Source organism: Simochromis diagramma, unplaced genomic scaffold (assembly GCF_900408965.1).
Source record: "Simochromis diagramma unplaced genomic scaffold, fSimDia1.1 OVJJ01000483.1, whole genome shotgun sequence".
NCBI classification, from domain to species: Eukaryota; Metazoa; Chordata; class Actinopteri; order Cichliformes; family Cichlidae; genus Simochromis; species Simochromis diagramma.
The window spans coordinates 2628676-2656441 of record NW_024386835.1 but is presented as its reverse complement, the minus strand read 5'-3'; the positions used below and the strand labels follow the sequence as shown (position 1 = coordinate 2656441).

At 39.6% G+C, this 27766-nt stretch overlaps 4 protein-coding genes across 15 annotated transcripts in view; 2 read left to right on the top strand and 2 right to left on the bottom strand.

The window, feature by feature from the left end:
- scn8ab (sodium channel, voltage gated, type VIII, alpha subunit b) overlaps positions 1-5424 on the bottom strand; it is a 45980-nt gene extending 40556 nt beyond the window's left edge. For 6 of the 11 annotated variants that reach the window (XM_040028827.1, XM_040028832.1, XM_040028831.1 and 3 more), the window contains exons 1-2: positions 5270-5424; positions 1585-1922 (exon numbers count right to left, since the gene is read on the bottom strand). In XM_040028827.1, coding sequence (XP_039884761.1) covers positions 1585-1866 — 282 coding nt within the window. In that variant the 5' untranslated portion in view covers positions 1867-1922; positions 5270-5424. Of the gene's footprint in view, positions 1-1584; positions 1923-3036; positions 3286-3454; positions 5238-5265 lie in introns of those variants that run through there. The other 5 variants (XM_040028824.1, XM_040028823.1, XM_040028825.1 and 2 more) reach the window with 5 other exon arrangements.
- Positions 5425-15270: 9846 nt separating this feature from the next.
- Positions 15271-18914, top strand: LOC120731696 (methyltransferase-like protein 7A). The gene is made up of 2 exons (XM_040028821.1): positions 15271-15834; positions 18225-18914. Exons 1-2 carry the CDS (start codon positions 15340-15342, stop codon positions 18456-18458), a joined length of 729 nt encoding a protein of 242 aa, XP_039884755.1. The 5' UTR covers positions 15271-15339; the 3' UTR covers positions 18459-18914.
- Positions 18915-19041: 127 nt separating this feature from the next.
- On the top strand, positions 19042-21866 carry LOC120731695 (methyltransferase-like protein 7A). Its single transcript, XM_040028820.1, has 2 exons — positions 19042-19606; positions 20974-21866. The coding sequence occupies exons 1-2, from the start codon at positions 19109-19111 to the stop codon at positions 21208-21210; spliced, it is 735 nt and encodes a 244-aa protein (XP_039884754.1). The 5' UTR covers positions 19042-19108; the 3' UTR covers positions 21211-21866.
- On the bottom strand, positions 21493-26516 carry atf1 (activating transcription factor 1). Of its 2 annotated transcripts, XM_040028818.1 has the most exons (8): positions 26311-26516; positions 25412-25515; positions 24412-24534; positions 24214-24311; positions 23989-24122; positions 23554-23736; positions 22655-22808; positions 21493-22365 (listed from the first exon to the last, which is right to left on the bottom strand). In XM_040028818.1, the coding sequence occupies exons 2-8, from the start codon at positions 25508-25510 to the stop codon at positions 22221-22223; spliced, it is 936 nt and encodes a 311-aa protein (XP_039884752.1). In that variant the 5' UTR covers positions 25511-25515; positions 26311-26516; the 3' UTR covers positions 21493-22220. The 2 variants fall into 2 exon arrangements, with proteins under 2 accessions (XP_039884752.1, XP_039884753.1); XM_040028819.1 differs by lacking the exon at positions 25412-25515 and having other exon boundaries at positions 26311-26506.
- Positions 26517-27766: the final 1250 nt, after the last annotated feature.

Genomic DNA, 27766 nt, shown 5'->3' with positions numbered 1-27766 from the left:
ATTTAGATCAATCTGAAAAATTATTCTTGGCCTTTGTAAACATGAAGCAATTATTTTAAGAAAATAGCAAATGAAATATATAAAGACAAATGTTTATTTATTCAAATAATAAATCATTATCAGAAAACATAACAGCTAACGAACAGCTTAACATAAACTGAATCAAGCAAATTTCATTTGACCAGATTTCATTAAATGTAATGTTTCATGTAACAAAATGACATTTTTACACGTTTTGACTTTTTTTTTTTTTTTAAGAATGCTGAATATTCCAACTGAATATCCCTGATTCAGTGGTACATATATATATATATATATATATATATATACATACATATATATATATATGTATGTATATACACCACTGAATCAGGGCTTTGGCTCAATAGATCAGAAAAGGCACATGTACTTAATAGTTCCATCCAGGCTACGAGGAAGTGCTTCTCGTTGAGATCACGAGTCTTGCTGACTGGGCTTCTGGCGTCTACAGAGCCCACAGATTCTCTTACACATTATCCCTGCTACCACACTGGAGACTGGCTACTCCCCACCTATACACAGCTGAAAGTACTATTGCACACTCCAGCCTTTTTCTCTCCACTCCCTGTCCTCTTCTGCCATCTTCTGCCTTCCACTACTCATTCCTCTTTTCCTAGTATGGAGTGACAGGAATCTCAGCACCTTGAGTCTCATTAATAAGAAATACATGATTTGGGGCGGAAATATGAGTTTGGAGTTTGGTACAAACGCTGCATAACAATGATTTTGAGAGAACACTGAGAAAACCTTTGATTTTTTCTGGTTTATCTATTTTAAAATTAAAGAAATGTACTGTTTAACACTAAAATTCAAAAAAGAAATCACACACATATGCTGCGCTGATAAACACAATCCAGTTAGATCCTTTTTTCTCCTCCGCCATCCTGACAGAGCACTTGTTATGTGGGAGTTTGCTTTGTCGTAACAGAATTCAGTTCACAATAGCACTGAAACATGAAGGCAAATTTGTCGTCCCCTCCAGCTGTTACATCATCTTTATTATGCATTAACACATATTATTAATCAACCCTGCAGAAACCCGAGACTAACCGCTGCCCAAGAACTGCATTCCACAGCAGCCCTGCAGTGTTGCACGAGCCAAATGTCCTTCTTCCTCAGCTTTGCTTTCATTGTACAAGTGTAGTAAAAAAAACAAAACATATATGTAAACTCACAGATATTTTATATTATCAAAGCACACTCTAATGACTGCCTCGAAGCCCCAGTACCATGACTAAAAAATAGTTTTAAAAAGCACTTGATTGCCTCAAGGTCATCTTTGTTATCTCTAGCTCTGTGGTAACAATAATTTGATTTTTCTGCTTGAAGTGATATGAGATCTAAATTTGTTGTTCATTTCAAATCACCTAATGTGTTAAGTTTACAGTGATGGCAGTTGCCCATCAGGAGGTTCAGGACAATGGTTTAATACTATTCAGAGAATTCAAGAGAGTTGGAATCCTTAAACTTGATTTAATATATGTAGTGTTTGTCTGGTAAGAAGAGGACATTTGTTTAGTGGAGTAAGGCTGTATAACAACTTACTTTCTGATTCAGGTAGAACGGGTCCAAATCCTCCAGTGGTGTGGCCACCATTCCATCAGGGATATCGCCGTAGATGAACGGCAGGCTCTTCCCAGCCTCCAGGTCACTGTTGGGCTTGGGCTCATTTTCGTCGGATGTGTCGCGGTGACTGCTGTCTGATCTTGGCTTGGGCGGCTTCTTGTTCTTCTCTTCTTTGATGCGTTTCTCGATATTAGCGAGTGACTCCGGGGTGAATTTCTTGAAGCTGTCAGGTCCTGGGGGTGCAAGAAGGGGTGCGGCCATGTTTTCATCCTGCAGCTATTTCCTCTTTATTTGTTTTCCATCCCAGACATCCAGCTCTGATAGGAAGACAGCGATAAAGGGTGGAAGAGTGAGAACAGATACTCAACAAAGAGAAAAAGAGGGTTAAAAGAAATAAAAAGTGCAAGCATCTAACCATCAGCCTTAATGACTGAGGCACACAGACAGCATTGAATTCCCTTTTGTTCTCACCTTTGTGACCCCAACTTTACATAACAAGGAGACGTGTCAAGTTTTCTCTTCTTGAGTTTATGCACTGTACGTCTGATAGCCTCTCCTTCAAAATATATCTGACATTAAATTCTGCATTTACTTTACATTTTATTTGCATCTACACAGCGCCTAAAGTAGTGAAGAATAAAATGAAAAACCATAATGTGAAAGTGGTAGCTCTCACTAGAAGAGATATCCAACTCTGCAGCAGCGTATGTGCAGCTTTCAGCTATGGAAATGATATACCCAGATATGGAAAAACTAAGCTATGGTGGAGTTCAAACAGCTCTTGCTGCTAGTAGAAATGTTAAGTGCACACAGGCAAATTCAGCCCTCTTCAGTGCAAAAAAAACACACAAGCCAGAAAGCACCAGACATTTCTCATTTCAGTAAAGTCAGACATGAGAACACTGTCACCAAAAGAACTTAATAAACTTAATGCGAGTCAGGGTGGGGTTTCATGGTGATAATGTAAATATTCACTGTGCATGATTAGCTGGCTTTAAAATACATTTAGTTTGCCCATAAATGACAGTTTTCGTGATTCAGTGTGACAAATTCATCCACCTGACCCCTACTGTGATACACTTTACAAATGCCACATTCCTGGTATCCGACATCCTGTAACAACAGTTAAATGATCGATTAACTTTATTAATTACTGATTTATAATTGTTTAACATTCTTAGGCACAGAACCGTTTCACACAGTAATGCATAAATTATTTTATGAATTGGTCACTGTTATTTAGCCTCTCATACACTGACTCATTGCTTAAAAGTAAGGTTATAATACTGTCTTCATGCACCCTGAATAGATAGATTTCAGTCCCCAGATGGCTGTGCATGCTCTATAATACACTGTATTAAACAGTCAAGTCAAAAATTCAAACATGAGTGTGTGCAAAACATTTAGGGGAACAATGGCAAGGTTACAGACCTGGGTATAAATCAAAAACGAACTCAAAAGCAATCCACAGGCAGAGAGAGATCCGGCAACCCGGTATCTGAGTATATGTTGGAGAAAAAGAAGGGGAACGAAGTCCGATTTAAGTAACCCAACCACGGCACAACCTCCAAGTCTCCTTCCACCAACGCTACATCAATTGATCCGTCAAGGTGATTCAAACCAGGATGCAATAGCATGACCAGCAGTTCGTGTGCACTCACAGGTAAAGCTGGGACAAATCTAAAACAAACAAACAAACAAAAAACAGGCAGTAAAACTGCTCGAAATTTTGCAGATGTCGTTTTTATGATTTCCAGAAAAACTTAAAGGATCACATGAAAAACATTTTTAAAAAGTGCAAAAATAGGACTTTTTCTCGAATTAAAAGCGCCGCTCGGGTCACTCTTACATAATTTGCAGTGAATGCTACCGCACACAGCCGGAGCTAAAGTCCGCAGAGCCAACCCGGTCTCGGTTTGATTAAAATCCGCTCAAAGTGAAAATAAGGAATGGATGATAGAAAAGCCCCAAAACTCCGAGAGCCTCAGTTGCCTCCCATTGAAAAAGAGCCGTGACGCTGCGCCCTCTGCGCATAGGAAAGGCATCCAGGCGCACAGCGGCCGCACTCCCGGTGAAGAAAAGAGAAGCTTCTGATTCGTCTCTCTCTCTCTCTGATGATGACCTGACATGTGATGAAGCTATCAGGACACCGCGGAGACAACTGTGCTCCAGAGTAGGAGGCGTACGGGGCTCTTGCATCAGAGTCACATGGATCGGACAGAACTTCATCCTTCATTTCCTGCAGCGAAGTCTAAACGTTGCCAGCCTCTAAATGCCATCAAAACGAAAGCGTTGCTGAGAAAATAAGCTGCTTGCCAAATATGAAAGGGGGCTCAAGTAACCCCCTCATATCATATACGGGGATGACAGAGCTGACTCTATTTCAGGTAGGCCCGAAGTTTTGATGTCCTGAGTGGGAATTTGATGAGTTGATTATTCATCTGAACCCGTTTGTCCTCAGAGAACAGACGAGGAAAGAGAAACAATTATTACAGAGCTCTTCCCTTCAGGGAGCTGTGCGGTAAAACTGAACACAAATCAAGCACACATCTTCCTATTTCTTAGAGAACTTCTACCCTTTGTGGGACTAAGACCACCCACTCCCTCTTTAATATTCTACGTCTTGCCATGAAAGTGGCCTGGTGATGCTGATATGTAGCCTGTGCAGTCCAGGGTAAAGTCCACTGTTACTGAGGCGCGCCGTTGTTCTATAGGGCCATAGCCTAAAATACTGCAGTGTGGTTTACTGCTGCTATATGGGCTCTGACTCTAGTAGGTCAGTTAAATGCACAAGCTACATCCCGAATACTCATTTCTGGACCGACAAAAACACACACGAAGTCAGCACAACCCAGTTCGCCCAGCAGAAAGTGAAATTGGGCTTTTTGCAGAAAATAAACGAAACTAAAATGGCCTTAATGTTACAGCTTAGCCACCGCACCCGTATCTATAGACCTCGGAGATCTATAGACTCCTTGTGATGCAGGTTTACAGAGTACCACCACCGCGGGAAATACTGCACGAAAAGACTAGAAAGGGGTGTCGTGGTCCCCTTTGAGGACTGCCAAACTACAGACGCACCTACCTCTTCCTGCAATACAGTCTCCAAAGAGACTGAAAGAGGGAGGGGGGCACAGAGGTGGAGTGTGGGGGTGGCAGAGGAGGGGGTAAAACTATCAGTTAGCCTAGAAAATAATGGCACAAAGCTGGAAATGCTGGGAGGATGATTTTTTGCCAGGGGCGCATTATTCGCGTAGCCATTGAGAGCACACACCATAGTTGCTGTGGCCACTGACAGAAGTTTGACATGATCTCACTTATATGCGTAGGCTGTGTTTTACATCCCGACACACTGAAATGTCATAGCCTATCATCCAGCGGCGGGCCAACTCCCTTAACAACCTCCCGTCTCCCCTTTTTCTACCACGTCGCATTTCGATGGCTGTTTTTCATTCCATAAATCACATCTTTGCTACTTCTGCCTGCCGCCCCGCTTACATATTAGTCCATGTACTGGCAAGGAGCCCTCCACAGACGCTGGGAAAAGATGCTGAGAGAGGGACCGCTCTGCGGCACTGGGATGCAGTCAGTCGACAAAGTAAGACCGAGATCCATCCCGTGACGTGAAATAAAAGACAAAGCAGAAAAAATAAGGTCTACTTACTTTTTCTCGCATTAACAGAAATCCAGACAGCTGTCACCGAACTGCAGATGTGAGAAAGAGCCGGGAGTAAATGCGGCTGTCGCCATATTGTTGCTGCTATCTTCCTTCCCAGTGCGTGCGGCTACCCTGCATAATTGATGACTCTCAGCAAATTGTTGGGGAGTGTCGGTAAATGCCTCTGGTTTCAATAACGGACGAGAGACCGCAGCGTCGTAAGGAAATGTATTTTTTATTTATTTTTTATTTATTTTTTTATTTTTAATAAAAGGACAGTGTACGCTACTCATGTAAGATAACTCGTTCGTATTCTGGTTGGGATTTGTAAGCAGTTAGCAAAATATACCTTAATCTTTAATTTTTGCAAATTAATAAACCAAACCAAAAACAAATAATTTGTTTAATATTACTTTAATGCTTAGATTGCAGTATAGATAGATATATGCATTCAATACAACTGATTTGTAGAATTAAGTTTAACACGAAATTTGTCACACCTTGTGTCATAAATGAGCAGATACAAAACCAGAATTGCTATTTTGTAAGTTCCTTTCTGGAAAAGCACAGCATCACTGTAAATAAGAGTCATATGAAAAATAAAGCTTGAGTCTGTGCAGTCCTGTGAAGAACTAAGTACATCCCATGATTAAGGAGCTTGTAGCATTGGGGTGACAGGATGAAGCATGCAATACAGTTGAAAGAAGACAAAATATAAGGTATATACCAGCAGTGGTATATAATAGCCCTGCTCCAAAATGTTGGGTTGTTTTGTAATATGTTGTAATATGTAAGTAAAGATAGAATGCAGTGCTCTGAAAATCTCATAAATCCACATTTTGTTCACATCAGAACAGAGAAAATACATCTCTGTGTTTAAACTGAAACATTTTAACATTTCATGAGAAATATTACCTCAGCTCAATATTAGCTTGGAATTTGATGGCAGCATTTGCATCTAATTATTCTAACTGGAAAAGCACAGCATCACTGTAAATACAGTCACGTGAAAAAAAAATTTTGAGTCTGTGCAGTGGCAACTGCTGGCAACTGCTCAGTAACATGATTTGGTAAATAAAAGAGCATCTTAGCATGTTAAAGATGAGAACAACTGTCTACAAATTGTGGAGCAATTTAAGAATAATCTTCCTCAAACATTGTGAACATTTTGAATATCTTATCGTCTATAACACATAATATTGACAAAAGATTCCGAGAATCTGGAGAAATCTCCTTGCACAAAAACACAAGGCCAAAAATCAATATTGGATGCCCATAATCTCCAGGCCCTCAGACAGTACAAGAAGGCATGATCCTGCCATTGAAATCACTGCACAGCCTCAAGAACACATCCAGAAATCACTGTGACCACAGTTTGCTGTCTCATCCACAAATGCAGGCTAAAGCTTCACTGTGTAAGGAAGAAACCATAAGTGAACATGACACAGAAATGCCATAATTTTCTCTGGACCAAAGCTAATTTAAAAAGGACTGATGTGAGGTGTAAAACTGTTCCTTGGTAAGACAAATCAAAACTTGAAAATCTCCTTTGGAAAAACTGAAGACGAGAGAGGAGAGAAGAGAGGAGGACTATCCAGTTTGTTGTCAGCATTAAGTTCGAAAAGCCTGAATCTCTGATTGTATGAAAGTGTTTTACTGCCTTTGAAATTGGCATCTTTCAAATGTGGAAAGGTGCCATCAATGCAGACAGGTATATGCAGGTTTTAGAGCAACATATGCTCCCTCCCAGATGTTGCGTTTTACATGCAAGATCTTGCATATTTCAGCAAGGCAATGCTAAATCACATAATGCAGCTATTGCATCAGCATGGCTTTGTAATTGGAGAGTCCGGGTGATGAATTGGCCTGCCTGCAGCGCAGACCTTTCACCAACTGAAAACATCTGGTGTGTCATGAAATTGAATATACAACAAAGAAGAACCAGGACTGTTGAGCAGATGAAATCCTTTATCAGATAAGAATTGGACAACATTCTGTAAAGTGAGTGCTGATAATGCATAGTTTGTTGACCAGAGGGCAGCTTGCCTGTTGGCAATGTGTGTTTGAAATGCCACAAACACAACGGTCAGTTGATCCAAGCAGAGTTGGGCAGAGAATAAACAAGAAGTCTGCAACTTGTTATAACTATAAAACAAGTTTATTCTTAAACTCTCTCTCTCTCTCCATATATATATATATGGAGAGAGAGAGAGAGAGAGAGAGAGAGAGATGTGTGTGTGTGTGTGTGTGTGTGTGTGTGTGTGTGTGTGTGTGTGTGTGTGTGTGTGTGTGTGTGTGTGAGTGTGTGAGTGTGTGATTCTCACACATGTAATGTGTACAACATAAACAGACTAGCATCAATCTTGTTACAGCTGTTCAACACTGGAACAACCACCTCCGAGCTAACAGCTTTAAAGCTCAACTTTCTACTGGATGTAATCCTTTCAAAAATTCTATGTGCACAGTTATCTGATGGAGAACCTCAACGAAGCTCCCAAACCTTGTAACAAGCAGTAAAATTAACTGTAAACCATGCTGTTTAGAGTTCTAAGAATTGTTTCAAGACTTGACTAATTTAAAACACTGGGTTTGAACTTTTGGAGCCCCATAGCAGGCTAACCAAAAATCACCAGCACTGTGAAATAAATTTGATGATTAAGGTTTTACTTAAACACAATAAAACACTGTTTTGTTTATGAAATTGTCCAAAATGACTGGAAATTGTGCAATTTATGTTAAATATAGAAAACAGACTTAATGTCTTTTCTGCACATGGACCTCACATGGTTAAGTGTGCTGTCATTCCCCTATGAGACTATTTTAAAAAAAACAAAAAAAAAAAAACCCTGTAGATTACAAAATTCTTACCTGTAGCTTGCTTTCAGTCACAAATGTTTTGCAATATGTTGTCTATATTCCTCACCCTTCAAATCACAGTGTTGGGGGAGTTTATGAAGGAAGTGTCGTGAGCTAACAATGTCTCTATCTAGTGGAGCATTAAAGAACTGCAGTTTAATGTCTATTGGAAATAAGTGAGCCATTTAAACAACTCTAAGCATGGGAAATAGATGTCCCGAGTAGATTATTTGTATAGTGTACTGTAGACGAGACAGACACATCCACCAGATTGTCTTAGAAGCTCTTCTCAAGTTACATGTGAACAGCAACACATTCTGCTACCAGAATGTATAAAACTCCAAACATGGAGTTTTATACATGTCTTCACTTGCTGAAAAACTGGATGAATAATAAAAGCATCCACACATACACCATCTGTGCTGTTCCCCAAAATAATCACATTATTAATAACAAATTAAATAATTTTAGTCTATGACAGATTTTGCTTTTAGTGACAAACAGGCCAAAAATTAAACATTGACTAAATTCTTCACTTCTGGCTCTTTTTGATTGATGTTTTCATTTATGAACCTGTAAGTGTATTGTTTGGTTCAGTACCATGACTCTTTTCAGTGTAAACCACACAACATGGGAGTTTATGTGATTGAAAAACCTAGAGACAAATTTTTGCCATATAAAATGCACCTGTTAAAAAACTGAAGCAGCTGTAAGGTTTTAAACATTAGGACATTTTTTTTCTTTAAAAAAGAAGAAGAATCGGGTCCATGGCAGGTCTGTAAATCAGGGTGGAAAATAAGTATTTGGTCAATAACAAAAATACAACTCAATACTTTGTAACATAACCTTTGTTGGCAATAACAGAGGTCAAACGTTTACTATAGGTCTTTACCAGGTTTGCACACACAGTAGCTGGTATTTTGGCCCATTCCTCCATGCAGATCTTCTCGAGAGCAGTGATGTTTTGGGGCTGTCGCCGAGCAACACGGACTTTCAACTCCCGCCACAGATTTTCTATGGGGTTGAGGTCTGGAGACTGGCTAGGCCACTCCAGGACTTCCAAATGCTTCTTACGGAGCCACTCCTTTGTTGCCCGGGCGGTGTGTTTTGGATCATTGTCATGTTGGAAGACCCAGCCTCGTTTCATCTTCAAAGTTCTCACTGATGGAAGGAGGTTTTGGCTCAAAATCTCACGATACATGGCCCCATTCATTCTGTCCTTAACACGGATCAGTCGTCCTGTCCCCTTGGCAGAAAAACAGCCCCATAGCATGATGTTTCCACCCCCATGCTTCACAGTAGGTATGGTGTTCTTGGGATGCAACTCAGTATTCTTCTTCCTCCAAACACGACGAGTTGAGTTTATACCAAAAAGTTCTACTTTGGTTTCATCTGACCACATGACATTCTCCCAATCCTCTGCTGTATCATCCATGTGCTCTCTGGCAAACTTCAGACGGGCCTGGACATGCACTGGCTTCAGCAGCGGAACACGTCTGGCACTGCGGGATTTGATTCCCTGCCGTTGTAGTGTGTTACTGATGGTGACCTTTGTTACTTTGGTCCCAGCTCTCTGCAGGTCATTCACCAGGTCCCCCCGTGTGGTTCTGGGATCTTTGCTCACCGTTCTCATGATCATTTTGACCCCACGGAATGAGATCTTGCGTGGAGCCCCAGATCGAGGGAGATTATCAGTGGTCTTGTATGTCTTCCATTTTCTGATGATTGCTCCCACAGTTGATTTTTTTCACACCAAGCTGCTTGCCTATTGTAGAGTCACTCTTCCCAGTCTGGTGCAGGTCTACAGTACTTTTCCTGGTGTCCTTCGAAAGCTCTTTGGTCTTGGCCATGGCGGAGTTTGGAGTCTGACTGTTTGAGGCTGTGGAAAGGTGTCTTTTATACAGATGATGAGTTCAAACAGGTGCCATTCATACAGGTAACGAGTGGGGGACAGAAAAGCTTCTTACAGAAGACGTTACAGGTCTGTGAGAGCCAGAGATTTTCCTTGTTTGAGGTGACCAAATACTTATTTTCCACCCTAATTTACGAATAAATTCTTTACAAATCCTACCATGTGGATTCATGGATTTTTTTTTTCACATTCTGTCTCTCACAGTTGAAGTGTACCTCTGGTGCAAATTACTGACCTCTGTCATCATTTTAGGTGGGGGAACTTGCACAATCGGTGGCTGACTAAATACTTTTTTGCCCCACTGTAGGTGAACAACAATACATGAACTATTTTACAGTGTCATTATTAGAAACAGTGTTTGGAAAAACTAGGTACATGTCATGACTCAGTAGCTTGTAGAACCACCTTTAGAGGAAATATCTTGAAACAATCATTGTCCTGTATAACTTTATCAAGTTCTCACATTGTTGTAGGGGAATTTTGGCCCTCTACTCTTTACAGTATTGCTTTAGTTCAATAAGGTGTGTAGGTGTTTTTTTAGGCACAGCCCTTTTAATGTCCTGCAGCATTTCAATCTGGTTGAGGTCTGGAATTTAACTGGGACATTATGTCACCTTGAGTTCTTTCTTGTTCAGCTGATTTGCCCTCACATTTGACTCTAGAATACATTGGTACACACAGAAGTTCATGGTCATTTCAGTGACTATAAGGTGCCCAGGTGCAAAACAAACCCAAATCATCATCCCTGGGCCACCATCTTGACAGCTGGTTGATGAAATCTGAAAAAAAGGATGCACACACAACCAAATTATCTTTATTAGTTTTATTTACCTTTGCAAAGGGGTTAAAGAAGCGTATTGAAATCATGCCATTGTGTTTTTTGACAAAGAAGAATTACAAAAATAAAGACATTTATAGCTCTACAGTTGTGATTAGAAGTTTTCCTACCATCATCATTGGCATGAATGTAATTTTGGGCTTTATATAATTTCCTTGAACTGTTTTCCTGGGTCGAATGACTGCACAGCATACATCTATGTTGACTTTAAAAAACAAGAAAGGGGTGCAAAAGCATGAATTTATTTTTGATTTTCCCAAATCCACACAGGGTCAAAACTGCACATATAGCCTCAACAATACAATACATCCCCGCTAATATTTGGTTAAATCTGACAGTTTTAGTAGCCATTGACAATTTCAGTATTTGGTTGGTTTCTGGTACAGACCTGGCTTTTAAGTTCAAGCTTCAAATTTTCATTAGGGTTGAGGTCGAGGCTTTGCTCCAGACCAACAAACTGCCAAAACTGTTTCCATGGGTGTCCACACTTATTGATGACATGTTAATCGAATGCATTTGATTAGCAGCACCTGGCTGCTATTTACCTTCTTAATTCCTCTTATTGGAAACAAAAAGGGTGCTATTATTAAATAAATAATGAGACAATGTAATATGTCATGTGCTGTTGGTCATCTGAGGTTGTATTTTAGGCTAATCTGCTAGTTTCACATGGTGGACTCTACTATGGGGCTATTATTCTAGCAAAATTATTTGTGTGTGTGCATTTTGATCTCTGTGGGGATTTGTGTGTGTGTGTATTCTGATTCATGTATGTGTGATCAGAAATGTGCAAATATATTTGTAAATCTTTACAGAGATTTGTTCATGTGTAATTTGGAATGTGTGTGTAACCATATATGCAAATGTGAAATTAAATCTGTAACCATGCATAGATGGTTTTACTCTAAGCACTGAAAATACAGACAAATCTTCTTCATCTTTGTCTTCTTGTCCATTTAGGGGTCACCATAGCAGATCATCTGCTCCATATCACCCTCTCTCCCCTCTGCATGTTCTCCTTCATTACATCCATAAAACTTGTCTGTGGTCTTCCTCTTTTCCTCCTCCAAACCATATATTAGGTCTCACCTTGCAAACTTTCCTTTTTGCTCTTGCCGCTATCTGCCTTTCTGTCACAAGTCACCCCTAACACTCATCTCCATCCACACCATCCTACACTTTCTTCTTCACTTGTCTCCTGAATTGTCCATTTCTTTCGATGATTGACCCCAGTTATTCAAACCTGTCCAGGCTCTCTTCCACCTACTCCCTACTTCCACTACAGATCAATATCATCTGCAAACATCATACTCTATGGAGACGCCTGCCTGACCTCATCTCTCAGCATGTCTATTACGACCGCAAGGGGCTCAGGGCCGACCCCTGATGTAATTGGTGAAATACTCTATATAGCTGGGAGGGCATGGTGGTTTCCCCTCATAGTTTGGGGGAAAAGACCATGGATGTCTTTCACCACTCTCTCCATTGGGGTACCCTGCAGCAAACCATTGAAGATGGACATCACCTGGAGCACCATCTCCCACAGGTCGGTGGTATGAGCAACTGCCATTTCTTTTCTCCTGTGGGTGGCTCTCACCAGCATTACACTAACATAAACAATCAAACACCAACCAGAGTCCCTTTGGAGCTTGAGACACCATGGTAATCTCACACAAATACCAGTTTGACGTGAACATCATCTTCATGTATCCGCCTCCACTCTGCTGCATCCATAGCAGTAAGCTTTTGGCTGATGTCTCTTCAAAAAACCCTGCAATGTTCAAGAGCTCCTGATCCAACACTGCTGACATCCATATCGAGACCAAAAGGAAGAAGGGCTTAAGTGAGTAAAGCACTGGGACCTCCACTAAGTCATCTGTAGTGAAGTGAAACCTTAAAGAGATTTTTTTGCTTCCATCAAACTACAGAAAGCTTGTAAGGGGTTTCTCTTCCACTGTTGTTCTTTGATCTACTTACTATAGAAAGGAGCACCGTTTTTGTGTACAGAAACCCCTCTTTAAGTCCTGAATACATCTGAGGGTGGGCCAATCCCTTCCACATTCTAGGGAGCTTACAGCATCAGTGCCTTAGCCTGTGACCTACTAACATGGCCTTATGTCACATGAAGCACCATTTATGTAGATGTTTTTGCCTTCCTGCCTTCATCCTGTCCAGTACAAATCCAAAGGCTTCAAAAGCACCATTGAAAGATGCACTGTGCGCAAGAATGTCATGAAGAGACCACAAGCTACGTCACTCTGACTGGAAGTGGCCATGTGAGCTTAGGTGCATTCCTTCAGTACCATTAGCCTGGACTTAAAATTGAAACTGCGAATAAAAGGCTTCCCAGTCAGCCTTGACATTATATGTCAGAATTTTCATATTAGCATGGAGGCTTTCCTGGTGCACATGTGCAGTTCTTTCCACATCTCCAGTGTCTGCTGGTTTCACCTAAAAGGCACACCGGGCACAAGAGCGATAGAGCCTGCAAAGCCAGCTTCAGTAGCCATTTTTGCAGTCACTTATCTGACCTGCTCTCTGCTCTTTAACCCTTCAGTCTTCGGCTAAGCCAAAATGTTCTTGATTTTCCACATCAACTTCCTGCTTAATCTTGGAGCAGTCCACCAGAAGTTTTTTTTTCTTTTAACTTTTGACATCAATTGAATCTTCCCTCTTTGTGAACATAGTGGATTAGACAATATACAGTTCTGCTCGCCATTTATATTAAGTTTTTCATTTAATATATGCAGTTCAATTTCATGTCAACCTTCATAGTAATTGTGTTGCAAGTTATGTAGTAAATGTAGTTTAGTAGTAAATGGTTAAAAAAAAGATTGTTATAAAATATGGATTTTACCAGAGAGAAAAATAATTGATTTGGAACTGGTTTTACTAACTAGTAGAATTTGTGTTTATTGTGATTATTAATAGCTTTTATAGTAGTTGTTTTCTTGCTTGTTTTGCAGCCTTCCCCTATGTTTCTTTCAGTATAAAGGTTCTGCATTTATATGTGTGTCTAACTCTGTATTTGTTAGTTAGCTTTTGGTAATGGTTACTCTGTGTCTCATGTTAGGTTATATACCTTTGTCCTGTTTTCAGAGAGAGAGAGAGACCTAATTTTGCTTTGTCATGTTGTCTCTCTTAGTTGTGTATTCCTGCATTTCCTGTATTTCTAGATGTTTGTTTCCTGGTGCTACACTTTGCTTTTGAACTTTGTTATTTTTTTTATTTATCAGCATTGGAGGCTGTAAATATTTTGCTCCTGCATGTGGGTCCATAAAACTTTGTTAGTTATTATAATTTGTAATTTACATGTTAAATCTTTGTCGTGCAGGGTGGAGCCTTCTTCTTCTTAGAGCACGTGGCTGGTGACACCTCGACTTGGACGTACTTCTTTCAGCACATTCTCAAGTCTGTGTTGTTCTACTTTGGTGATGGATGTGAGATCAGTCGGGAAACATAGAATTATGTGAAGGAAGCCAATGTCTCTGATCTCAAACTAAGACACATTGAGGCGCCGCTCAGAATACATTGAACTTTAACTCACTTTCCTCTCCTTTGCCATATGACCAGCAGAGATAAAAAAAAAAAGTGCAGATCACCTTAGAGTGATCCTTTAGTGTTGTAAAAAGAAAAGATAAACACTAAAAAGACACAAACGGTGTATAATACTGATTTTGTATCCAGCTAAAGTGACAAATGTATTTTGGTGTTTGTTATTCTGTTCCTCATCTTCAGAGACTCTTGCCTATACAGTTACTAAAATAAATAATGACCCAGTGTAATCTGTCATGTGCTGTTCATTCATCTGAGATTGTATTTTATAACCTGGTCAGTTTTCATAGTAAAACATCAGAATTTAACTGAAGAAGCATCTTAGATGAGGGGTGAAAGACTGCAATGACCTGGATGAGCGAGAACCTTCACAGACAATTGAAAAGGGGATAAACTCGTTTTTTTCTTTTTTTTCTTTTTTTTCTTTTTGACATGACTCGACAATTTTTGAGAAGTCGATGGAGGAAAAAAATGATCTTATAAAAACGTGATAAAGGATGGGTGGTCAAAAACATGATTCCACCATAATGGATATGTCCATGTCCATTAAAGTTTCACTGATATATCAGTAGTCTGATATATTGTCTGAGACTGGCCTGTTACCAGTGAATTACACTGTACTGATATGCAGTAATATTGAAATATGAGCAGGTTAACTTCAGCACTACCGCCACCTACAGATATATATATTTATCATAATTTTATTAGTGCCCGCCTTAGGTTCATATCAGTATTAGGGTTGGGTTCTGATGACTGTTTCCTGCATGCTTGCAGCTACTGTTTGTAACCTGATAGCTTTTTTTATGTGGACTTTTATTTTGAAAAGCGTGACACACTTCCCGTCTGACCTCCTATCTCGCGATCATTCGCTGCTGTTTACGCGGCTTAGCTGCACGACAGTGGTGCTCCGCAAAAATGACTTCTGTAATGAGATTTCTGAGCTCTGTAGTAAATATATTATGCATTCCGCTTCACCTGATTCACGCCGTCGGCCTGTGCGGAATATACAAGCGTATTTTCCCAATTTGTATAAATCGGATGGCGAAATCGTACAATAAGAAGATGCACGATAAAAAGAAGGATTTGTTTTGCGTTTTGCCAGAGTTCAAGAAAGCTGGCGGGCAGCTCACAATTTTGGAGATTGGCTGCGGCACAGGTGCAAATTTTGAGTTTTATCCGCCTGGTAGCAGATTGATCTGTACCGACCCCAACCCGCACTTTGAGAAATATCTGACAGAAACTATGGCCAAGAACGATCACCTGAGATATGAGAGATTTGTGGTGGCGTCGGGGGAGGACCTGAGGGCAGTGGAGGAAGACTCGATAGATGTTGTAGTCTGTACCCTGGTGCTCTGCTCTGTGGACGACGTGAGCCAAACCCTGCGAGAGGCACACCGCATACTGCGACCAGTGAGTGGGCTTTGCAGCAATTACTTCAGACTGAACCGAGTCCATATTAAACACTGATTGGCAGCCATGCTGTTTATGTTGTTATTTGTGCTGCTTGTCTTGGGGGAGAAGAAGACTCTTCGTATCCTAAGAGTCTGTCATTGTCTAGAGTCAATATATTTTCATGAAAGTCATAATTGTCGAAGTGTTCTCTATCGCTTTAACAATTGTGAGCTTTAGGACACGCGATCGTGATAAGCGAGTACTGCCACCTTCTCTTGGTGGACTTTACTGCCTTCCAGCTGTGGTTCTGCATTAATCAGTAAAAGTTGAGGAGTCATCAAGAAAACAACTGCAGTGTTCACGCTTTAAAAAGTTTATCATCATTTTCTGTTTGATTGTACAACATAAACATTACTTAAATTTATTAGAGACCACCTGTTATATCCAACAGCAATACTGAAATCAGTTCTTAGTTTCCAATACCAGTCCAATAGGCACTAAGTCACTAGATGGACAGTAATAGCACTTTGTACCATGCACCTTTTTAATCTGTCTCCAGTTTAAGGCATTTAGGTCTGTTTTATGGGATTCCATATTAATTTAAAGCAATATTAATTAAATTATTAGATCATTATAGTGCGTATATTTCTTAAGAATATTGTTTTATACATTACATTTTTAATTTATTGGATATGTGTGAAAAGCAATTTTCCTTGATCAAGAGGAAGACGCCCAATTTCCATGGATGTGTCAGATGCAGTGAGGTATTCTGTTTAACATAAAAAGCGATTTCCTGCATTTTGCAAGAAACGAATGCCAAAAACTGATTGCACCTTTGATCTCATGACAGGAATGTTGTTTCAGGCTGAGAATGACTTGGAGTAATTAATTAGAGATATGTTTGACAGGCCAACAAGTCATTTACACACAGTTTAAATACTGGCAAAGTGACTTTTACATGTATTTTACAAAAGTTCTTTACTTTAACAGTAAATAACTGTATTTTGGCATCTTATTAAAAAACAAATTGACGTTGTTGACCATTTTATCTATGTATTTATTTATTTTAACACAGTAAATTTGAAGAGTTCCTGGATTAGAACAATAATTGCATTTAGCATTGAAAATAACATTTTGATTAAAGAGTTTGTACTAGTAGATTAACCATTACAGAAAGATTAAACCAGTGATTTTGGTAGTTGCTAGTATTGTTAATTTAGGCACTTGTGGCACTTGTAGGAGGTTAAAAACTTACACATCCCATTGAGACATGCTACAACATATAAAACAACACTGGTTAGAAGTTCTTGAATGGTAGGCTAAAACTCCTTATTGTTAAAATCCTGCATAAACATTTCACAAGGGTAATACTGGCAGCCATATTTTTCACATTACTACAAAGCATTGTGTGTCCAATGTAGGCTGTAAATTTCACTTCATGCTTGTATTAATAATTTTTTGAACAGGAAAAATAAGTTTAATGCTTGTAAGTACGGTGCTGTGAAAAAGTATTTGCCCTGCCTGAATCCTTATGTTTTTGCATATTTCTCACACTTACATGTTTGAAATCATTGAACAATTCATCAAAAATGTAATACTGGGCAAAGGTCATCCAAGTAAATGCAAAATGCAGTTTTTAAATGATGATTTCATTTATTAAGGGTTAAAAAGTTATCCAAACCTACCTGGCCCTATATGAAAAAGTAATCACTCCCTAAACCTGGTAACTGGTTTTTCCACCCTTGACAACAAGAACTGTTATCAAGTGTTTGTGATAACTGGAATCAGTCTTTCACATGTCTGTGGAGGAATTCTAGGCAACTCTTGTGTTTTAATTCAGCTACACTGAAGGGTTTTTGAGCATGAATGGCTGTTTATGGCTATGTCAAAGGATCTCAAACTTATTTCACTCTAGACTTTGGCTAGGCCACGCCAAAACCGTCATTTCTTTTTTTTTTTTTTTTTTTTTTTTTTTTGAAGCCATTCAGAGGTGGACTTGCTAGTGTTTCGGATTATCGTCCTGCTGCATAATCCAAATAACCTTGAGATTTAGGACATGAATTGATGGCCGCACATTCTTAGGGATTTTTTTCAGTAAACAAATTTCTCAGTCTTTAGATGATGTTGTTTTTTTGTTTTGTTTTTTTCTATCCTCCTGGATGAGACATTGATGTTTTCTTCGAGTGATTTTGGTAGGCTGGCCACAGCTACAAAAGCTCACCACTGTTTTGGTTGGTTGTGTTTTTTTGTTGGGGATGTATTTTTTCTGTTTATCAATTTGTGTGTTCTGTAGTAGATCTTAAGACAAAATGAGCGCCTACGTGTTTGCCAGTTAAACTATTAATTTACCACTCATTACCCAATATTGACACACTTTATAGTTTACATGTTAAATCTTTGTCGTGCAGGGTGGAGCCTTCTTCTTCTTAGAGCACGTAGCTGGTGACACCTCGACTTGGACGTACTTCTTTCAGCACGTTCTCCAGCCTTTGTGGTACTACTGCGGTGACGGATGTTGGATCATCCGGGAAACATGGAAATATGTGGAGGAAGCCGGATTCTCTGATCTCAAACTAAGACACATTGAAGCGCCACTCTTCTTCATAATAAAACCTCACATCTCGGGCTATGCTGTCAAATAAATTCAGTCTGATTGTCTTTTTAGGGAGCCCCCCCACCCCCTTCCAAAACACACAGACACACACAACCAGCTTCTGAATACGCTGAGCATTAACTGCCTTTTTCCTCTTCTATCATGTGACCACCAGTAATAGAAACCACCAGTCACCTTAATACTATTTTTTTTATTAGAGTGAGCCATTAGTGTTGTACAAAAAAGATGAACACTAAAAAGACAACCTTACATAGACAGCACACAACTCTAATTTTGAATCCAGCTAAAGTGACAAATGCATTGTGGTGTTTCGTCCTCCATTCCTCATTCCCAAATTGCTTGCCGGGAAAAAAATTGTCTTAGTGTATGTGAGCTATGGGGATTGATTTGTACCTTTTGTGATTAAAATCAGATAAAATTTATATTTTTTGCTGTTATTTAGGTGACTGTGTCAAAACAGCAGCAATTAAAAGTCTTTATCCCACTGAGTTTGTTTCCTTTCAAAGATTGGAGGAACTTGGTGTTGCTTTCACTCTCATGTAGGCTGCACTGCATTTCCAGCACCTCCTGGTGTCAATGAGAGGCGTTGGTCACGTGTTAAAGATTATAATCTTTTGAGCTTCTTAAATCGTTAATCTTCAAGTGCCACAGCAAAGTTTCAGGTAAACTCGGTGAGAAATGAAGGTTTGTCTAATGAAATTATGCAGACTGCTTTGTTCAGCCTTGAGTCTGCCCTTGCACGCAATGCAGGTCATAGGGCTGCGTGGCATGTACAAACGCCTTTTTCCCTTGCTCGCCTACAATGTGACATTTTCATACAACGACAAAATGCACAGAGTCAAGAGGGAGCTTTTCCGAAACATGGCTAAATTTGCAGATACCGATGGCACCCTCCGCCTGCTGGAGATCGGGTGCGGCAGCGGAGCTAACTTCAAGTTTTACCCTCACGGCTGCACGGTGATCTGCACTGACCCCAACCCGCACTTCGAGAAGTACCTGCGGATGAGCATGGACGCAAACCAGCATCTGACTTACGACAAGTTTATGTGCGTCTCCGGGGAGGACATGCGGGGAGTACGGGACGGCTCTGCGGACGTTGTTGTCTGCACCTTAGTCCTGTGCTCTGTCAGCAATGTGCAGCAGGTCCTGCAGGAGGCCCGGCGCGTTCTCAGAACAGTAAGTAACGTCTCGGTGCTGCCTTCAGGCTCAGTAGGATTTATTTCATTTGCTGCTAACGCGCATGAATGGCATTGTAGTCGGTTACATGAGGACGGCTAGTAAATTCATTATGTGGCATTAAACACACTCGGTGTGTTATTACCACCATTTCCCGGCTTCTTGTAGAGCAGTGGACAACATATCCAATTTAACTCAGTCTTATTTACATAGCGTTACATCAGAACAACAACCTACTCTCAACATGCTTTACATCAGATGAGCCCCAGGCACTTGGCAACAGTGAGAAGGAAAAACTCCCTTTTAACAGGAGGAAACCTCTGGCAAAACCAGGCTCAGGGAGGAACAGCCATCTGCCACAACGGGTTGGGGTAATTTTAACCCAGAAATCATCTTATGCAATGAATCTGATTAAAATATATCACCGGCTGCTTAAAAAGTATTTGGCCTCAACTTCCGCCAATATGAAAAGCTAGGGCTAGAGACTGGGTAAATATCTGTAGCTCTAGAAGCCCTTCTTCCAGAAGTACTCAACATGTAGTATAGTCAGTGGCATCTCAAGTGATGAAATGAAATGAAGCCATTCTACAAAGTATTAGACTGGTTTCTCTGTGAAATGGCCTGTATTTATATAGCACTTTACTAGTCCCTAAGGACCCCAAAGCGCTTTACATATCCAGTCATCCACCCATTCTCGCACACATTCACACACTGGTGATGGCAAGCTACATTGTAGCCACAGCCACCCTGGGGCGCGCTGACAGAGGCGAGGCTGCCGAACACTGGCGCCACCGGGCCCTCTGACCACCACCAGTAGGCAACGGGTGAAGTGTCTTGCCCAAGGACACAACGACCGAGACTGTCCAAGCCGGGGCTCGAACCGGCAACCTTCCAATTACAAGGCGAACTCCCAACTCTTGAGCCACAATCGCCCCACAACCCAGAAATCATCTTATGCAATGAATCTGTGAAGTATCTACTTATGCAGATTTTGCATCATCTGTGGTTGACCCACTGAAGGTGATATTTTACCTGAACCTCACACGTCTTGCATGGCATTTGAACAACTCTGTTAAATATTTTAAGTTAAAATATGCAAAAGACCGCACTTTTAAAGTAGACTTCTTTTTCCCTTTATGCTTGTCAAGAATATTTTTTACTGTTAGCAAATCCTAAAATATCTGATAGATGTATGGCTCCAATGGAGGAGTCCAATGGTTATACTGGAATCGCCACACCCCTTCTTTGTCACACTTCATCTAGTTTGAACCAGTATCAGCCAGAAAGTCAGCCCCAGTGTATGTATAACCAGCATTACACAACCACACATGAACACAATGTAATCTTTTTTGCTGACTGTGTTTCAGGGTGGCGCCTTCTACTTTTTGGAACATGTTGTCTCAGATTCTTCATCCTGGACATACTTTTTGCAGTATGTGTTTGAGCCTCTCTGGTGCTTTCTCGGGGATGGATGCATGATTACCAGAACAACATGGAAAGATATAGAGGTAGCTGGTTTTTCCGAGCTTAACTTGAGACACATTGATGCTCCAGATGTCAGTTTGATGATCAGGCCACACATCATGGGATATTGTATTAAATGACTGCATGGTGGACTGTGGAGTTTATATTAAAACATTCAGGTTATACAGTGACATACATCCTAAAGCAACACTTGTAATGGCCTGTCCAGAGTTCACATATGAATTTCAAACTACTAGTTGAGGTCCAAGTTCAGGCTGGTGGTTTATTTTGAAAGGCAGCCCATCTGAGTGCACACAAGTTTAAAATTCTGAAAAAACACCTGAAATTATTTTCATTCATCCCTGTAATTATAACAGATCTGCTTACATTTTTATTGCAATACATTAGCCACACTACATAAATTGAGTGAAAATATATTTATTTACACAATCAGCAACATTTTATTTACTGTTTTGTTCTCCTTTCCCTTCCCTCCCATGATGTATATAATAAATATTACCTGGACACTGTGCTTTTTTTCCCTGATTGTCTAAGGAACGGCCATAAAACACCCAAACAAACCACACTTAATTTTGTTTGTTTCCTTTCTCTCTTACCTTTTATATTGCATTGCACAAATATAAGGAATGACAATTGTAACATCTCCGTATAGGGAAATGAGGGGAAATGCTGGTTCATAAAATAAACAAAATATGTCTGTGTAGTAATTATATAGTCAAATTTCTGCAGATGTTGTTTAAGAAAAAAAAAATCCAACAGCAAAGTTTAAAAAAAACAAGAAAAAAAGGAAAGGGATACATTTAGAAACTGAGACTCAACATTAAAGCTCACAATTTCACATCTCCCATTATTAAAAATGTACACAACTATAAATGTTATAGCATTAGCATTTTTTAAAAACAGCAGGTGGAAAAATGGCCAATTTGTATTTTTTTCCCGAGTAAATGTCACTGCTATAAGTCACTTTTTTTTTTTATATATCAAACAGAGTAAAAAAACAAAACAAAAAACAAAACCCTGTAGAATCTCAGCCTGAAATGAAGTGTTCCCAGAAACCCCATCACGTCCAAATGGCTGAGGTGCACCACTGTCACACTACGTCCCAATCCATGAACATTATTCACACAGGTTACCCTGTTTTAACACAATAAAGATCTTTTAATGTTTTGAGTTCTTCAATCAGAGTCTTGTTTTGGTTCTCGAGAACAGCTACGCGGTTTTCCAGGCATTTAACATATTCCTTTTTCTTCCGTCGACATTCACGGGCTGCCTCTCTGAAAACAGGGGAAAAAAAGTGTTTCACAATGTGCACTATAAACTTACTGATACGGTGATAGAGGATTTTGTCCAATCCCTACCTCCCCAACTATAACTATAACCATAAAATGAATGTACACAAAGTAAAAGCACCTGGGGCATTTTCACACCTACAGATTGTTTTTTCGGGTCCAAATCAGTTGATGATTTTGTAAACTTATAGCTTTTTCATACAACTTGTTAAAGCTTCCCCATCCAGGCAGAATACGAGACCTTGTTTTACTCACAAATACACTGTGGGTTTACCTGTTTTTTGCGAGCCTAATTTCTCTTTTCAGTGTTGGATCATCAGTTTTAGTCTGGGACAGTCCCACAGGAGACGTCATAACTACAGTCTGAGGCAAGGAAGTGGATGTGGGTGCTGTGCGGATCTGGTACGTCTGCACTTCTCCTCCTGCACCTGTGTGGAACAATAGTCAAAGAATTACAACTGGAAAAACAAGAGTTTTGCATGCAGGCATGAGTTAAGATGTTTGATCAGTAATTACTTCTCAGTTGACCAGAACTATGTACAGTGGTATAGTCCAACAAGACATATGTTACTTCACTTGGCACACACGAGGAATTCTTGTGTTCAGCTGAAATTTGAATTATTACTGCTCGGGTTTGTTGGCCTTTTTTCTACCCCTCTTATTTCAAAAGATTTCAAACCTATGTGACTCAACTAGCAGTTTGGGTTTGTTTTTCAAATAAACAATAATTAGACTGAAAAATAAAAAGACATCTTGTTGGAAGTAAGATGGTTCTTATAAAGAACCTTACAAGCTGTATTTGGCAAGTTACTACACACATACCACTGAGCAGATAAAATCTAAGAATGTAAAGATTTTCAGACACAAGGCCACTACACAATATGCTGCATGGTAGGTAAGTATTTAGTGTAGTATGTGTGTTTTTCCATATTCTACTGGTCCGTGGTATGTACTACAGGATGTTGGAGTAAGCTCCAGGAAGACTTGTGACTGGATTTACTTTTTTGATTGCCAATCCTACATTGTTCTTGTAGTCAGAGCCCCTTGATAAGGCACCGTCATCTGACTGGAACATGTTATGAGAGAGCATAATTTAGCTGAACACATTTAAGCTCACAAAAAAGTAATCAGGAAAAAACTGGTTGAAAACTCTGGCAAATTTTATTGACTCACCTTGTACAACAACCTGATTGCTAGGCACCAGTATCTGCTGTCCATCAGGTGTCTGGGCATACTGAAGGATGGTGGTGCTTGACTGGGCTCCACCAGAGTTGGCCATGGTGACAGCCTGAAGTCCCTGAATGCCTTCGGACCCTGGAGATGCCAGCTGGATTGTGCCATTTGCAGCTATGGTAACTAGAAAAAAATTACACAAACAGTATTAGAAGCTGGTAAAGCAAAAGTAAAAATTACATTTTTTGTGAGTAGCTCAAGTACTACAAAAATTCTAACTTTCAGTATAGCGCTCCATGTATATAGAGCTCTTTTCCCTATATATATTTTACATTTCAAGGCAATTCTTAATGTTGCAATTCTTAATTTCGCAAGTCAGCGAGAAACATTTTGTAGGTTCTCCTTTCAAGTATAACCGAAGGGAAAAGCTCTTACTGTACTGGCCGCTGCTGGTCTGGTAGATTGGTGTGGTTGGTACTGTAACACCCGTAACTCCTGTGGATGTGGGACTGCTGTCCTTTCCCTCAATGTGTGCCACTTCCTCTGCTGAAAGGTCATTCAGGATTTTTCTATAATGTGAAAAAATGACAGTTCCTGAATTGTTGTTTATTAAACAAGAACTGGGTTTTCAGCTTCTTTTTGTTTGTTTGTTTTCCTTACCGATATGAAGGCCGCCTCGCCAGTATTTCTCTGGTTTTTTGAGTTGCTGCTCCACTGTCTGATGAATCCTGTGAGTCTTCACTGTCTGTACCCAGGGCCTTGAAAGTAGGTGGTCAATTATGATATAAAAACAATTTAAGCAAAAGGTCCATTTGAAAATAAAATAAATACAGAGCTGAGAAAAGCAGCCGGTCTTACCTGTGTATTTTGCCCCTGAGGGGACTGAATGACTGATGACTGTGCAGACTGGATCACACCCTGAACCTGAAACTGACCACCAGGCAGCTGCACAACAGCTACAGGAGAACCACCCAGTGACATCTGGAAAAAAAACACAGGAAAGTTCTAAATGTCAAAAAACTGTATGTTTGACATAGTAGCTTGGTGTCAGTGTGTGTGTGTGTGTGTGTGTGTGTGTGTGTGTGTGTGTGTGTGTACATACATACACACAAGTGTGCTCCGAACTTTTGAGAACAACAGAAATATTAATAAGGATATAAGGAAATTTTCACTCAAATTTACACACAACATACTTTTTATTTTTGCCATATTTAGCCACGAAGCTTCCTGTGGCACTCCGGTGTAGTTTTAGTAGAGGTAAATTCGTCTTTAATTGTTCACAAAAGCTTTTCCCCTCCCTTTTTTAAAATAAATTCAGTAGCAAGGGCAATATCCAATTAGTATGACTAAAAATAACAAACTATAAAAGGATATCTTAAGAAAAATTATCTTTAAAATTATTATTTATAAACCTGACAAGCTGATAACAATATGATTCCACATAGTTGCTTTTTGTCACATGTAAGTCTTCATTTATCCTCATTTGGACACCATGTACTTTAAGTGGATAGTTCATAGATACTGTGACCTCAATAGTACTACAGATATGAATTGAAACAGCTTTATGAAATAAGCAGCAAGATTAAGCCAAGCAGACTTACTACACTACAACCTAGAATGTATTTGGTTATTTCGTTTCAATTTTTCTTTAATCCATTTTAAGTAAACAAATTTAAGGTGTGTGACAGCAAGAGTTGAAAACAAAAAACTTCATGAATGAACCTAAACATGAAGCTGTAACAAAAGGTCAGATATGCGCTTTCAGCCTGGCATTCATAAGTGGCCTTGTATTATCAGCAGTGCGAGAGCAGCTGTAGTATAGCAGTGATACTTAATGCATTTTGAATCTATTAGTTACCTGGTGGCCTATCTGTGAGAACTGAGAGGTTGTGATGGTAGTGGGAATGGTTGCAGTCTGTGACTCAATGCCATTGCTGACCTGCTGTACTTCTTCCATAGTAACTGGGAAGAAATAAGTCATTACCGTTTCATAGTGGCGCTAGTGTTAACAACAACTTTCTGTGGCGGGGTGGTACGCCTGTGACATGTTGTAACCAATCCGCTGTGGCCTTCTCTGCTTCTTTTCCTCTACTACTTAACACCATTAATACAATCACTGTGAAGAATATATGAGCGGTCAAATCACAGTTTATTTAATTATTCTGCAGTTTAAAAAACGTGAATCAAAGCCAACTAAAAAAAACAACTTCCTCTTTGGTTAGGTCGCGCTAGCCCAAATGCAACTAACGTTGCAAAGGAGTTACGAAACATGCCTAGGCCCGACAGTCAACAGTTTTAACTTTTTTTTCTTTATTCATTTATTGCTAATTTTACAATGTGCAACTTCCATCCCAAGCAAACGTTTTCGGGTGAAATAAAAGCTCCTCACTGCTAGAATGATCTAGATCACTAAGGTTACACTTGCTAGTTAACGGTAGCTAACGTACAGTAAAACGGATGTTGAGCAGTTTAAATCTTATAAATCGATTTCATAGCAACATCCGAGGCAAGTTTCTCTCCTCCGATTCAAAGGATGGACAAGCTTTTGTCTGAATGAGCAAATATGTGCAACTCTGTCACTGGCACGCAAGTTACCGCGTCAACAGACGTCAGCGATACGGGGAGCCATTAAGCTAACTACACCTTCCCTTTTCGTAAAACGGCGAGGAGTTGACGAAGTAGCAGCCGCCATTACCGCCACAGCCGAGCAGACAGCCACACGAGCACAAAATTGCCGCTCAGGCAGCTGAAATTTACCTTTTCAAATGCAGAGAAGCTGCTCTCGCTCACAGCGTGGACTTCCTGCGATTTGGGTATAGACCTTTGATCAAAAAAAGTAATCCTAAAAGTACTTAGCACCGAAGGCTAAAAGGCTAAAAACATAAAGATGTCAGCTAAAAAAATCGCTGACCACTTTTTTCCCAAAGGAAATGGGCGGTGCTGCTAAAGCAAAGACGCATTACGTAACAGTTTCTTTAGGCTTTGTGATTGGTGAGAAGAGTTTGAACAACTAGTAAACACAGAGAAATGAAAAGTTTACTTCATTATGTTTTCAGGGAATAAAGACAATTCTGACTATTCGAGCTGCAACATTTTCTGAGATGTTGACTTGAAGAAGGTTCATTTAAACTGATCAAAGAATGACAGGTGTGAAATGCTCTATCTGTGGACAGTCTCCTGACACATCTTCTCATTTGTTTTTGTCTTCATGTTAATGGTTGATATAGTTGACAACATTTTCTCTGATTCTTCTCTAGTTGTTGCTGATTATGCATTTTATATTATTCATGTAGTGCAGGTTCTTGCCATGTTCTACGCATTCTCAAATCAAAATTTGCACACAAAAGGACAATTTTTTTCTTGCTTTTAATGAAACAACAAACTCAACTATCTATGATATTACACACATATATATATGACTTTGTGCAGAGCATTCAAGACTAAATGTTTGCAACTTTTTAACGTCGTCCTTCTGTCCTTTTGAGTTTGATATCTAATTTGATTTTTCTTTTTTATGATTCTGTCCTGATTTGATGATGCTAGTGCCTTCTTAGTTATTTTTGTTTTTTAATTATAAGTTTTTAATAGAAGTTGTAATTTTTTTACTATATCTATGTGATTTAAATTTGACAAAAATATTACATATTTTTTTAGATCATGTATAATGTAGTATATTTTGTTGTTAACGCTTCTTAGACACTTGCCACTTTTATGTACGCATGTAATTTAATTTAGTTCACATGAATTTAATTTATATAATGCCAAATCACAACAACAGTCACCTCAAGGTGCTTTATATTGTAAAGTGTAGACCCTACAGAAAATGGAGAAAAATCCAGCAATCAAACAACCCGCTTGGCCAAAGTGGGAAGAAAGAACTCCTTTTTAACAGGAATAAACCTCAGGCTGAACCAGGTTCAGGGAGGGGCAGCCATCCGCCACAGCTGGTTAGGGGTGAAAAAAATCTCAGTACCAGTAAAAAAAAAAAGTTGCTAAAAGTTATGTTCATGTTTGTTGCATATCTTTTAAAAGACTGATATGTTTTCAGCTCGGAGTCAGTGACAGCTGTGCAAATGTAAATCTCAAACTCCATGAGGCAATTTTTTTCAGATTTGACACAAACTGACACAGGCATGAACTAGTTATGGTGATTATGGTCAAGGTCATTGTGACCTTACAAAACATGTGTAAAATTATTGGTAGAACTGCAGAG

Coding starts and splice junctions, on each gene's coding strand:
- LOC120731696 (XM_040028821.1), top strand. CDS start 15,340: ATGACTTCTGTAATGAGATTTCTGAGCTCTGTAGTAAATATATTATGC. Junction 15,835..18,224: donor CACACCGCATACTGCGACCA/GTGAGTGGGCTT, acceptor TTTGTCGTGCAG/GGTGGAGCCTTCTTCTTCTT.
- LOC120731695 (XM_040028820.1), top strand. CDS start 19,109: ATGAAGGTTTGTCTAATGAAATTATGCAGACTGCTTTGTTCAGCCTTG. Junction 19,607..20,973: donor CCCGGCGCGTTCTCAGAACA/GTAAGTAACGTC, acceptor ACTGTGTTTCAG/GGTGGCGCCTTCTACTTTTT.
- atf1 (XM_040028818.1), bottom strand. CDS start 25,510: ATGGAAGAAGTACAGCAGGTCAGCAATGGCATTGAGTCACAGACTGCA. Junction 24,312..24,411: donor CTCAGGGGCAAAATACACAG/GTAAGACCGGCT, acceptor CCTACTTTCAAG/GCCCTGGGTACAGACAGTGA. Junction 23,737..23,988: donor GACCAGCAGCGGCCAGTACA/GTAAGAGCTTTT, acceptor ATTTTTTTCTAG/TTACCATAGCTGCAAATGGC.